At 41.3% G+C, this 13,654-nt stretch overlaps 1 protein-coding gene and 1 long non-coding RNA gene across 5 annotated transcripts in view; one reads left to right on the top strand and one right to left on the bottom strand.

Moving 5' to 3' along the window:
- Positions 1-9,912, bottom strand: part of LOC139702261 (uncharacterized) — a 38,913-nt gene extending 29,001 nt beyond the window's left edge. For all 4 annotated transcript variants that reach the window (XR_011704839.1, XR_011704838.1, XR_011704837.1 and 1 more), the window contains exon 1: positions 9,763-9,912. This is a non-coding gene — a long non-coding RNA (uncharacterized lncRNA). The remainder of the gene's footprint in view (positions 1-9,762) is intronic.
- The window catches only part of LOC139701369 (syntaxin-binding protein 6-like), a 170,743-nt gene extending 157,404 nt beyond the window's left edge, over positions 1-13,339 (top strand). Inside the window, exons 4-5 of the mRNA XM_071602915.1 lie at positions 7,210-7,367; positions 13,120-13,339. Coding sequence (XP_071459016.1) covers positions 7,210-7,367; positions 13,120-13,143 — 182 coding nt within the window. The 3' untranslated portion in view covers positions 13,144-13,339. The remainder of the gene's footprint in view (positions 1-7,209; positions 7,368-13,119) is intronic.
- Positions 13,340-13,654: the final 315 nt, after the last annotated feature.

Below are 13,654 nucleotides of genomic sequence, written 5' to 3'. Positions count from 1 at the left end.
CCAAGCAAGATGGTCAGATGTCTGCTGAGTGCCAGAGTTCTAGGTTCCCCACTTGTGCATCACCTCAGATGTTCCTCATGGCCACATCATGAGGTAGGCTCTAGACCAACCCCCATGACTAGTGAGGAAATCAAAGCATAAAGATGAAAGTAATTTGTTCAGGGTTGCACAGCTAGTAAACACCAACCTCCACATATCAAACAGAATTCATCTTTAGCCTATAGAATTATGTAGAGGGTTTTCAAATTGTATGTATCAAGACTTGAAATTATAGTTCTTAAAGTCAAATCCACCAGCATCTCAACTGTAATAAAAGCAGAGACCTGCAGGTCACAGCTGGTTTGCTGTCACACAAACTGGAGAGACAAGGAACAAAATCTATTTTACCAAATTTACAGCCACTTAAGGTTTTTAACCTCAAAATAAGGGTTCCCTCTTTGAAGTTTCACTTGAGCCACCCTTCTGAGAGCCTGATATACTCTGAACAAAACAGAACCAAAAGATGTGTCCTTGAATTCATTATTCTGATACCACATAACTCTTATAAGAGCATGTTCATAAGAACCAAGGTTAAATGAACACTAAACATACTGATGAATTTCCCTGCCTATCCTGAATTTCAATGTTGAAAGGGACATGAATATAATCCTAAATGTTTGGCTCTTGTCATTGGGAATATTAGAACAGTGAACTGAGAGGAGAATATGAACTCACACTTGTATATAGATAGGAAGGGGACACTGTGGGCTTTTTCCTGAGTCCTTAGGGCTCCACTAAATTACCTTAACATAGCCAGCAGAAGCCGTTTACCTGACAGAATGGCCCATTCTTCTTCCTTTGGTAACTCCAAAAATAGATAACTCCAAGGTCTCCTTCAAGTAGGCTTTGGAGTTTATGGACTTACAAAGTATTCCTGAGCACTGAGTCCATTTTTCTTTGTCATCCGGCTCCAGGCAACAAGCAAGTTTCATGGTCCCTGAAATTAGCCTCCAACTTGAAACAAAAGATAATTCTGGAACTGCCATTCAGCATGCTATATCTGTTCTACTGCTCTATAAAGCAAGCCTTTCTAATGTAATTACATGACTTGTCTGTCTATTATTAAATTGATGAGAACAGGCTGGATTTATTTATTTTTTCTCCTTTAACTTAGAAGTCAGTATAGTTTATTGTAGAATTCCCCATCTCAGATTCTCTGTGCAAGGGGGCCCTGTGAATAAATGTGTTGGGGAAACCCTGCATTACCTCCCTGACCTGCCACCCCAACCTCCTTCACCTTTGGTTTACATTAGTTTATTAAAGGTTTTCCAAATGTCTCCTGGAGAGATCCAGGAAAGGTCATATTTCTAAAGTCATTTTACCATAGAATTGACTTTTCCTTGTAGCACTATTTTAACCCACAAAGCCACTTTAGGAAGTGCTGACATAAATGTTGAGAGCTTTGGGGTCAATACCAGGATGGTCTTGGGTAAGTCCTTCACCTCCCTAATCTTAACTGTAAAGTAAGGGTAAGAAATCTTGCTTTGAGGAAAGTATCAGCTTACCACAGCATCTGCCACCTGGTTGGCCTTTGAGAATGGTCCCTGTTCTGTAATGTGACAGCTAATGTTCACACTGCCTGCATGCCCTTCCTTTAGAAAGTCTTGATGTAACCCAGGGCTTTAAAAAGAATGTTTCTGACTAGTCATTACCAAAGAGGTACAAGTGAAATTTAACCTTTTGGAAGAATCTTTATCTTAAAAAAGGATTCTAGAGGTCGTCTAACATTGAAATGCAGCGGCATGACAGTATTGATTAGTGTAATGCCAAAAGAGCTTGGTGTTGCTCTTAATCTTGTATTAATCTTCAATAATTAATGGAGTCCATGAATTAAAAGCCATCTCATTTCACTGGTACTTTGCATTTAATCACTCTGTTTATAAAAGTAAAAGCTAGTACCATCCTTATTATTTAAATATTATTCATTTATAAAATATTTAGTTCAAGGCACAGTGCTAAGTGGACTCAGTCTCCTTTGAAGCATCATGACTACCATGTAACTGAGTACCACTGAGGGGGAGGAATGGGGCATTTCATAGGAAGTGGAGTAAACTGTAGGTGGTACTGAGGGGCCTTGGGACTAGGAGACTGAGCTGTCAAGGAACCAGTTCTTTGTGTAACTTTGTTTTGTTAACATGGGATCTGGGAGAGGTCCTGACCAGTGAAATGTCTTAGACTAGAAGTAGAGAAAGAAAGGAAAAAATCATCTTAGGTGAATCCCACATATTAGTATCCCATGAAATTAAATCAAATGTTGCTGGTATTGAACGAGACTTAATTGTACCTTGTGTCCTACTCATGAAAGTGGTATTGCTAAAAAAAAAAAAAAAATAGATGAAAACAGAATACGGCCTATTTAATCCACTCAGAGAACAAATCATTATTGAACATTGGGTGCATACAGTATGAGATTATTAGTGTTCCTGGTCTGTTAACAGATTTAATATAATAATTCTCCTTGCCAATTTTTGTGTTAATTAGAACCCAAATCCATTGTGTGTATATGTATGTGTTTCCCCACAATTTAAATTGGTTTTCTTCTTTTTTTTTTATTTTGGTTGTTTGGATAATTTATTGTGTGACTATTCCCAAGCAGTTAAATTGATGATGAAATAGAAATAGTTCAAGTAAAGCTATTAAGACATTTATGTTTTAGAAGATTGTTTTTAGATGACCATGTTTGCTCAGCACTGAGTATATATGGGCATATATCTATTGATCATTTATTTTTTAAGACAGTTTTTCTCCTGCCTTACTTTCTAAACTGGATGAGTATTTTACATTTGAAATACCTACTTTATGTATTTTATATAGAAAGTATCCCCCAAAAAAAATTCTGTTTAAGTTGCCTCTTTATTAGCTATAGAATTAGAATTTTTAATTACCACGATGTAACTCCCGGAGGACCAAATGAAATTATGTTGATATTTTGAGTTGTTGGTGTATTCTGTGTACTTCCAAAACACTTTCTTTCTCTTTTTTTCTTTTCTGCTGTCACTTTTCAATATACTTTATTCTTTTCCTGTGCATTTAAATTTATTTTAATTGTGTTTTCTAACAGTAACTGAATACAATGCTATAGCTTTATTTCAAGTTTCTTTTTTAAAAAGTCTTTTAAATCACTTAACATAAAAGATGCTAGCATATATGTTTTTAAAAGCACACATTGACTGGTACTGATGTGAAGAGAGTGTCAATGAAGCAAGACTGGTTTCTGCTGTACTCTCCAGAGTCTATAATTCAAAAGGAAGTTGACTTTATTTGCTGTGGTTGACAGCTTCTTCTCAGATTGCTTGAATAAATTTGGATATTAATATTCTTCCTGTCTATTTAGAGAGAATTACTGTTCTATCTGCCTCAGGAGACTGCCTCATTTCCAGATTTAACTTGGCACAGTATGATGGGCCCAAACTTTTGAGTAAGGCATCCTATTTACAAAGTATGCCTTGATTGAATAAATATGTCTCAATACTTTGAGCAACACACCATGCTACACACCAAGATATCTGAGGAGTGTCTTCCATGAGCTTCAAACTGAGTTGAACCAAGTAGGATTGTTCCATTATTCCCACATTCCCTAAAGAACAGATGTGCTCTTTAGGCAGGTAGAGAGACAAACTTCCAAGTGCATCCTATGGAATAAAAATGAGAGAGGAATCCAGGTGCTGTGGCACATGTCTATAATCCCAGTGGATCAGGAGATTGAGACAGGAGGATTACAAGTTCAAAGCCAGCCTCAGCAACTTAATGAGGCACTTAGCAACTCAGCAAGACCTTGTCTCCAAAAGTAAAATGTAAAAAAGGGCTGTGGATATGGCTTAGTGGTTAAGCATCCCTGGGTTCAGTCCTCAGTATAAAAATTTAAAAATGAGAGAGGAATCAAGAGGAGATCCTAGATTTTTTGGCTGGAATGAAGACCTGGGTGGATATTGGGATTCATTGCTAAAACAAGGATCCCAAAGGAAAGCAGGCATGAAGGGAAAGATAATGCAGTCAGGTTTAGACATACTGAATTTAAGATGACTTTGGGTCATTTAGTTGGAGTTGTCTAGAACAACTGAGCTTATGAAAGATTAAGAATTGGAAACTGAAGTCATGAACTGAATAAGATTGTTCCATAGAGACTTGGAAGAGGGTGAAGGACAGAACCCTAGAATTATAGTTTGAGCAAGGAAACCCAGAGAGAAGAAAATAAGTAAACAGAAGATCTACGTCAAAAAAGGGGGACATTTGAAGATTTGGAAATGACCCATGTGATCTAAAATTTATTTGGTCAACAGAATGAATTGGTAACCTCAGGGGATTTTTAACCCAGCTACATGTCACGGAAGTGAAGTAGGAGAAAGGTTGACCCGGATAATACTTGATGAAGCACTCAACGAGGACAGAGGTAGCACTTAGAGTTGAGGAGGAGAAGGGAATTGATCTAGAGCTTGATAAAGGTGATGGGACTTCACTGGGCCTGAATTGTGCATAGAATTGAGACTGGGAGAGAGCATTTCAACTAGGAAAATGAGATTTGTCCAAATTCATTCTTGTGCCTGAAAATCACTGAAGGTAGATTTCTTATTGATAGTAGTCCACAGTGTCATCTTTGAACAGTAAAAGCAGCATTTGGTTCCCTTTCAGTTGTACCATTTGGTTCTATTTTTTATAACAACTATTGGTTAAATAATATCATATAAAACTGGGTGTGATATCATCTGACATCATGTACCAGACTAATTTTAGGGAAGTCATGATGAGAAGTAGTATGGCTTATGTGTAGCAGGTCCATTCCAGAAACCCAAATGTATATAACTTTTAATCACATGGGTCACTTCCAAAGGAAAAGACAAATCCTCTTTACACACCCTCTTAAATTTATAGCAACTAATTCTAAAATCCCTTTGATTTAATGTGGCTATTCCTAGCCATGAAGTGGCCTGCCCTGTATTTTCCCAGTCCTTATGTGGCTAAACTGTGGGTATATGAAGGGATTTCCTTGTGCCACTCCTCTCCCAGCACCTTCCAGGCTCTAAGCCATCTTCTCATCACACACCATTGGCCTCTCCCATCTTCAGATCATAGGACTTGCAATGTGACATGGGTAGCTCTGAATTTACCAAGTGGAATACTTTGAAGACAGAAATGGTCAGGCGCATTACCTTGGGAAATAACCTGTGAAACCTGTTCCTATGCTACCACAATGTTAAGTGATTGCTTCCCCAGACCCACATCATATCTGCAAAGAAGGGGGTACATAATAAGGAAAAGTCATTGGAGAAAGCAGGTCCCTGTGCTGGTGTGTTATTTCCCTAGTGATACAATCTTGGGCAGGCCTTTCCACCTCTCCAGTCTGTCTTCTCAGTAGAATTTTTGGATAATCAAGTGAGGTAGTATTTGTGAAGGTGATTTATGATTGCAAAAATGCTATATAAATTGTTAGAGTCTGTAAACAAGTCAAAATAACACCTGGCATTTTGCCAGGGGAATGTTAGAGTTTGTAAACAAGTCTGGATGGTGCCTGGCAAAATGCCAGAGGGAGTGGTTTGAGAAGTAACAAAAGCGAGCCATTAAGTGTGGAGATTCCTTATTGATTGACTGATATATCTAGTTTATGCTAATTAGATGAGCTGTGTGGAATGTATAAATACTGCTCCTGTCCTACAATAAACGGCTCCCACTCCTGCTGTATCAACGTACACAAGTTGTTCGTCACCCTCCAGTTATTTTGCTGCAGCCGGGCTGCGGCAATAAATATTAGGTTGGATAATAGGCTTTAATCATAGTCATGAGAATGACATGAAAACAAAAGGGGACTAAGATTTCTCCCCCTAAATCTGTTCCAAAATCCCAGACCTTCCACTCCAAGCCTGTGTTCCACCAAATGTCTCCAGAATTACGTCTCCTCTGCTCCCTGCTCCATTGTACACATTTTTTTAATGCTGGTTCATGTGATGCTTTCTGCAAATAGTAACACTAAGTTAATCCCATTCTCCTTCCCTTAGTGTGTGTTTGAAGCCCTTGAAGTCCACTCCTAAAGAAGAAAAATGGAAAACAACTCACTAAGTGCTTCCTCTAGACCAGGCACTTTCTTTGCCTGAGATCCTTTTCCACAAACCACAGGCTGTTCCTACAGAGGAGAAATTAGAAGTCTTTGTAGCCAAGACCAGTGGAAATTACATTTCTATTAAAAGCTATCTGTGGCTAGATGCATCCATCCTAGGTACAAAGTTAAATGATGTCATAAACTTATTCAAAGACATAAAGCTATTACATGAAATGCCATTAAATATCTTCCACTCAGTGTTAACAAAATACAGCTATAAATTTCCTTTGGTTGTCATTTGCAAGTTGCTGCTTCTCAGTGGGTTATGCGTCTGCAACTTCTTCACCATCAAATTTTGCTGACCAGTCTTTGGCAAATAGGATGTTGAGAATGCATGACCCTCTGAGATGTGATGCTTTTTCATTTTCTCATTATCATCATTCCTGAGTTTGGGAATGTCAAATTTCCTGTACATTGTTTTGTGTAATAGTTTTCTACCTGCTCATACTGAGGCTTCCTATTCCATATACTGGGAATCAGAGATCAGTAGGCCCAGCAATCCTAGCCATGGCACAGGATTCAAGGCTGTAAGCCAACACATCTACCTTAAACTTTGAGACTGAGTCGTAGCTCTTGAGAGCTATATATTTGGGGGTATTTCTTACTTGCTGGATGAAAGAAGAAAATGAAAGCGAAGAATTAAAGGAATTACAGAGCATTGTATCTGGAAAACTCCTGTGGCCCCATTTTTCCTGTGATGATTCTCCTAAATTTGCAAACCAAAAGGAAATGCACATAAGGTCCAGACATGACTCATTGAACTTGCCTAATTCTGTGAACTTGTCAGGATTCTCATTTACTTTTGCAAGCCAAGTCTTAAATCCAGATGGGCCCCAGCTTTTTGAGCCTCAGCAGACAGAACACTGGCAAAATCGATGGGTGTGGAGAAAAGCATCCAGAATCTGCCTAGGTTCTGCTGTCCATCTGTGGTAGTCTTCTACAGTGAGTCAGTCAGACAGACAGAATCAGAAGAAATGTCAGCTTGCTTCCAGAGTGCTGGAGGCTTTTCCATAGCATAGGGTCTGGTCACTGTGGATCAACTAAGCTAGCACCTGATGCTCTTGCTCTTCTTCTTCCAGGAAACAGCATCCTCCACTCGGCCGCTGATAGCGTGACCAGTGCAGTACAGAAGGCTAGCCAGGCCTTGAATGAGCGTGGGGAGCGATTAGGCCGAGCAGAGGAGAAGACGGAAGACATGAAGAATAGTGCCCAGCAGTTTGCAGAAACTGCACACAAGGTGGGCCAGCTGAGGGCCGGGGTCTTAGCTCTGGGCTGCCAGGAAGTTATAGTATCAAGAAACTTTTTATTTCAGCCATGTTTCCTGTGGTGCAAGATATAAAATCAAGCAGCTTTTTAAAAAAAAATTTCTCTTTGATAATTTCCATGTGCTACTTACTAAGTGCCAGAGTTATGAAAAACTTCTTCTGTATCTGGTTTCTTTGTTATGGCCTTTCTGATGTCCTCATCTTATCCCTATCTCTGACCTTCCAACCTTGCCTCTTTAGGAAATCTGGAACATTTTTAGTTGGTGCCCAGGAGGTCAGGATTCAAGTTTCAGGGCACAGGATGAGGCAGAAATGACATCCAGTCTCCAAATGTATCCGCCACCCCTGCCAAGGCCTAAAAGTGTCCTTGGTGCGCTTTAAGCTGCTTGGGCTTACTTTTCTATCCCGTCTCTTTCCTGTCCTGTAGCTGGCATCTCGTGTTCTTGTGTTTTCCCCAGGCACAAAGCAAGCTCCAGTCTCAGGGCTGGTGTGCCCACTGACAGGGGTCAGATTTTATTTCAGTGCGTGGATTCTGGGCTCAGACGGTGTGAAGCTGCAAGATGCCTCCTGCCTCCAGGTCTGGAGAATGGCATTCCCCATGTCACTGGGTGCACACCATGTGCCTCCATACCGCTAAGAACAGCACCTTTCAGAAGGTGAAACGGGAGTTTTTATTGGTAGTCACTACCTAAGGCATTCACAAACTGAAGATAAGGGGCCCCATTGGTCAGGTGTTAAAGAGGATTTATGCTGTCCCCGTGCTTCAGATCAAAGGGCAGTTCTTTTTCTGGCTAGGGATTGGAATTTAGGCTTCCAGAAACAAACTCTGCTGATGATGGTCTGTCAGACTCATAATCTGGACCTGTAGATATGCTTTTCAGGTGACTTTTGAGGGAAAAAAATTAATTTGCACCAACAGAAAGTCCTATTGCTGCTGAGGAAACAAAAATGGGCAACCTAAAAAGCAACAAGAAAAATAACCCCAGGGCTGGGGTTTTGTAAATAACATGCAGAAGGTTCAATCCCCAGCACCAAAAAAAAAAAAAAAAGAAAGAAAGAAAAATAACCACAGCAGAGGTGGCCTCTCCCAGGCTCACACTCAGTCCCAACTGAGCATGTGACTCCAGGTAGGTGCCTTCTGCTGTTCCTCCCTGCATCAACTTTGCACAGACCTGTCGGGGGGTATCATTGATTCTCTATCGCCACAGTGTCTTACTGCACTGCTACCCCTGGGACCCTTTGGAGACCCTTAGAGAATTGGCCTGATCTTTCTGAAAATGTAACAGCCCTGCTGGAGGCCAGGGCGTCATTGCTGCAGCTGTTACAGAGGAAGTGAACTCAGATTTAAGGTTTCCTTAGTCCCTCCCTCCCTTCTCCAGCCTTTGTGTACAGAGGTGGAAATGAGATAGAAATGCTGGAATTCAGTCTCACATTCATATAGCAGCAACTTAAATAATTCAGATGGGAATGGTCAGTAGAAATTTGGAGAAACATTTTAAATGTTGAGCTGGGAAAGAGAAGGCTAAAGGGAATGATTTCCTAACTCCCTCAGGACTGGGAAGGGGTGAAGGGCAGCAGTTCTCTTTCATGGCTTCTCACACAGCATGGAGCAATCAATAGAGTACTGATAAAATTCTGCTAAAACAAGAATTGAGGGTAATGATTTAACCATGAACCAGGTTATCAAGGGAGACTATGAAATCACTCTTCTTAAGGTAGCATAGACAATACCTGGATGCCTTCCATAAAAGCGTCCCTATCAGAGGGGGTTGTACAAACACCCAAGAGGATAACCTAACCAGATGGCCTGAATTCTTGGCCTTGGCAACTGTGTTTCCCTGATATCATGGCCAAGTTGGCTAGGTGATTGGAAGCAATATTGTATGGTAGTTAACATCTTGTTTGAATTCAGACCTGTTATTTACCATCTGGGTGACCTTGGACAAGTGCTAAATTTCTCTTAGCCCCAGTTTCCTCATCAGTAAAACACAGCTAATTAATAATAGTACTACTTTCTAGGGTGTTAAAGAATTTAATGAGTTTGAATCTATCAGCACAGTATGTAACATGTATAAATCTGAATTTTTATTATTTAAAATTACTTCCATAAAAATAGTTTCTGCTAAACCTGCCCTTTCAGTCACAATGAGTACTACACAGGAGCTGGAGAAGTGTTACTAGTGACAGAGGCTCCTCAAAATAGCAAGAGAGAAAAAAATGGAGGGACACTGGGGTGGGGGGCCTCCTACTACAAGTCCATACCCTCTACATGGAGAGAAACTTGAAACAGGAACCTGACAAAGCCACCCAAGGCAGAGGAGACTCTGGCTTTGACCATGGGAGGGTCTGTGTCAGGCAGTTAGTTACCTGCTTTCGGTAGAGAGGAACGAGGCAGGGGCAGTTGGCATTGGGTCCGTTTCCCCTCCTGCAGTGTTCTTCAGGGAGAGCGGCTGCTGGAGTCTATTAGCATGTTTGCGGGAGTGTGAGACAGTGTCAAAGCCAGACTTGATGTTTTCTACAACTGGGATATGTGCTTATGAATCACTGACATTGGCAGTATTCCTAACAAGCAGACTGACTTCTTTGGATAAGGTGTGGCTGTTTTCCCAGGGATGAGGACTGCTGATTTGGCCCTGCTAGAGTAGGCTTACCAAGAAGATGTCATTTCACTGGCCAGGCCCCAGTGGGACCTGCTGGTGAGGAAAGAGTTCAGAGATGGAAGCCAGGCCTTCCACCCCCAGGCATAAGTGGCTTTGTTGACTCATCAAGAGTGGGCTGTGTTTACAAGTGGAGGCACAGCACCCATGGCAGAGCCCTGAGCAGAGAATAGTGATTCTAGGTGACAGTTCCTCCAAGCTCCCAGTTGAAGCAGGACACCACCCCTCGTGGGAAGGTATACCAACACCTGTCTAGACTGCAATAGAACCAGATCTTTGACCTTCTAACTTTCCCAGAATCCCTGCAATGACCCAGGTATGAGAGTAAAGGAATCACTTTTGCACAATCCTGCCCTTATGCTATTGGGGTGCTTGTCCCCTACAGAGCAAATGGAAAATGATCCTTCTCCCCACTCCCCTACATCCCTCATCTCCGCCCTGGTTAGCCCGGCTTCAGGAAGTGCGGTTCCTTCCTGAGCCATGGACTGGGCACAGTCCCAGCTGTTAGGAAAGAACAGCTCCACCACAGAGCAGCCCTGCCCCCAAAAGCACAGCGCTACAGTGTGTGCAGTACCCACAGCCCGCCACGGGGCCATAAGTAAGCAGGCAAGTGTTACCCACACCTAGGCATCCTCAGATGACACTTCTCCCAGAAAGGAGCATGGATATGCCCCGTTCTGTAGAAACCCACATTGTTGGGGGGAAGGAAGGGCAAGTGGCATTCATCTCACTGCAAGGGAATGGCCAGCTCTCCAGGTACTACAGCCAGCTGTTTCCCTTGGACCTCTAGGCCCAGAGGGAAGGGTCTCAGGCCTCCTATAAGTATCTACCAAGTGTCAGTGATGATTTTTAAATTATCATTATTTAGATAGATTACATTGAAAGAGGAAGTTTTCCATGAGAAATTAAGAAAACAGAATAGATCAAAAGGAAATTTTAAACTTCTTTGGGAACTCTGACACTTAAATTATATTAATCCATAGAGTTGGAGATGTTTTAATAGATACATAAGGAAGCTAAAGTTTGGAACAGCTGTGACCTTAGAGCTCAAGGTCACACAGAAAATTTGTAACCATGTGTCCTGACCTTGTTTAGTCTAGTGTTCTTCCTGCTCTGACCATCCTGCCTTCTTTTCTAAAGCTCCCAATTCCCAGGGGATTTCTCTTAAAAAGTAAATGATACCACTTTCTGCAAAAATGCCTATCATAGGTCATTCAGGCTACTGTAACAAAATGCCATAAAACTGATAAAACAACAGAACTTTGTTTCTCACAGTTCTGGAGACTGAGAAACCTAAGAGCCTGGTGGCAGAAGATTTCATGTCTGCTGAAGGCCAGTTTTCCGATTCATAGATGACAACTTTTCAGAGTGCCCTCTAATGGTGGAAAGGGCTAGGGGCCTTTCTCTACCCTCTTTATAAGGATACAATCCCATTTATAAAGACACTACCCTCATGACCTACTTACTTCCCAAAGGCAACAATTGCTAATACCATATCATAGGGGGTTAATGAATGGCAGGTAGGGGGACACAAACATTCAGACCATAAAGGTACTTCAAATAGCAAATGAGGTTGTGTTTCTGCAAAGCACAGCTGGTCACAACCGGTGGTCCCTTGAGCTCCATTCCAGATGTGCTGTCCTGGAAACTGGGGTCTAGTTTGAGCAGCAACACAATCACCATTGAAGATTAATGGCTATGTATGAATTGGCACAGGTTCCTTAGTGGAAAGTTAACAGCTCAATGAATACCAGAACGGTGGCACTAATCAAATATTCATGCTTGATATTCATTATGCAAGACACTTAACAGCTCGGTGTTTATTTGATGGTCCTCATTGCTAAATAATGTTTGAGGAATGGAAGCAGAGCAAGAAGTGGAGGCCTTACAGTAAAGAGGGTGGCCAAGGAGTGGGACCAATCTGAGGTAGAGCCCTGGCTTTGTCCTTTTACTCACTGGAGTTTATAGTTCTTTTTACTGTCCTGGACTCTTGACTCTTTGATATCAGAGTTATTAGCCACCTCCACACTTCTTGGCAGAACCCCACAGCACTCAGCCTAGCAGCCTGTGCATACTCAACTTCACATGCTCTTTGTAAAACACAAAGGTTAACCTTCCAACATGAGAGCAGGTCCACACCTAATTCTTAAAAGGCAGAGAACCTGATCATGATGCAATGGCAGGGTTTTAACAAAGCTATTGCCTCAGAGCACCATCTGTTCTTTGCTTAAAGGAATTCTGCATCACAGAACTCTCCTCCTGGTCATTCCCAGACCAATCCTGGGATTCATCCCCAATGTCAGACTCTGAACACATGAAGAATTGCAACTCAGTCTCTGCTGTGCCTTCTATGGGTCCCTTGGGAGAAGATCTAGATAAGAAAAGAAAGATTTAACTCAATTCTGTATCTGCATAACGTTTTTTAAAATGCATGATCCTGGTCTCCCAAGTGGGCTATTTGGTGTTCCTATTTATAAAGAGCTAACGTTTCAGTAGATCACATTCCTCAGATACCAGTTGGATAAGTAGTGAGTCAAGGTCTGAATTTGGTCAGTTGTTCAGCCCAAGTCAGCAACTCAATATAATTGTCAAGGTCTTCGGACTTGGTTGAAGGTCCGGACTGGGTAGTGAGTACATCATTGTATATTGTCCCACTACAGGCCATTTAATTTTTATACATCATGAGATGTCAGTAGATACTTGTATTGTAGGAGTACTGCTTTTCCTGGATAATTGGTAACCTGGGAATCCCAACTTTTCTAGGGTGAGTTCTGCCTGTACATCAGTTTTTCCAGTTGTTCCTTCAATGGGCTGAAAGAATACAGCACCACACTTTCTCCCACTGGACATGTACACCACTTAAATTAACACAGGAAGAGAAGTAAGCCAGTGTCCACTGAACTATTTGGAAAGTGTTGCTCATCTACAAGGTGCCACTGTGAATAGTCACAGTGATGTACAGAGAGTGAAATCTTGGTTCTGCTTCTTGATGTGGATGTGGGGAGGAGGCAGCAGAGGGATCTACCTATTACTGAGTCTCACTTTTCTCATGCCTCTCTCTCCTTAGCTTGCCATGAAGCACAAATGTTGAGAAACTGCCATCCTGATGACCCTCTTGAAAGCAATGGAAGAGAATGTTCAGCAGTTCTTATGAGAATTCTGAACCTCCACTTGCTTCTTTTTTCCAATATATGGACATTTAGGGTTTTTGCTGTTCATTTTCAGATGTTAATATGAATGAAAAGGTGTTGTGTTTATACATTTCCCTAATGATCTTGCTAAGAAATGCTACAATAGCATTAGTTTTATTTTGATTTTTCCCAGAATGTGGGGGTGGGGGTGGGGGGCGGTAAATTGTTCATGTTTTTCTTTTTAAGATGAATTTTTTTTTGGTAGTTTGAATATAAAATTTGGACCAAATGATAAGCCAAGCTGGGTCTCAACAGGCAACATGTATTTTTTTTCTCCCTGTTATTAAGCAAGTTCAATGTGATGATACCAGATGTCATTGTTCCTGGATGAAATAAAAGTCGAGCAGCGAATGGTTTCACTCACTCTCCTAATACTTTTAATTTGAAGAGTAAAATTAAAATTCTGTATCC

The sequence above is a fragment of the Marmota flaviventris genome, chromosome 17 (genome assembly GCF_047511675.1).
Source record: "Marmota flaviventris isolate mMarFla1 chromosome 17, mMarFla1.hap1, whole genome shotgun sequence".
Classification (NCBI taxonomy): Eukaryota; Metazoa; Chordata; class Mammalia; order Rodentia; family Sciuridae; genus Marmota; species Marmota flaviventris.
The sequence above is the reverse complement of the archived record's forward strand: the minus strand, read 5'-3'. Positions and strand labels throughout refer to the sequence as shown.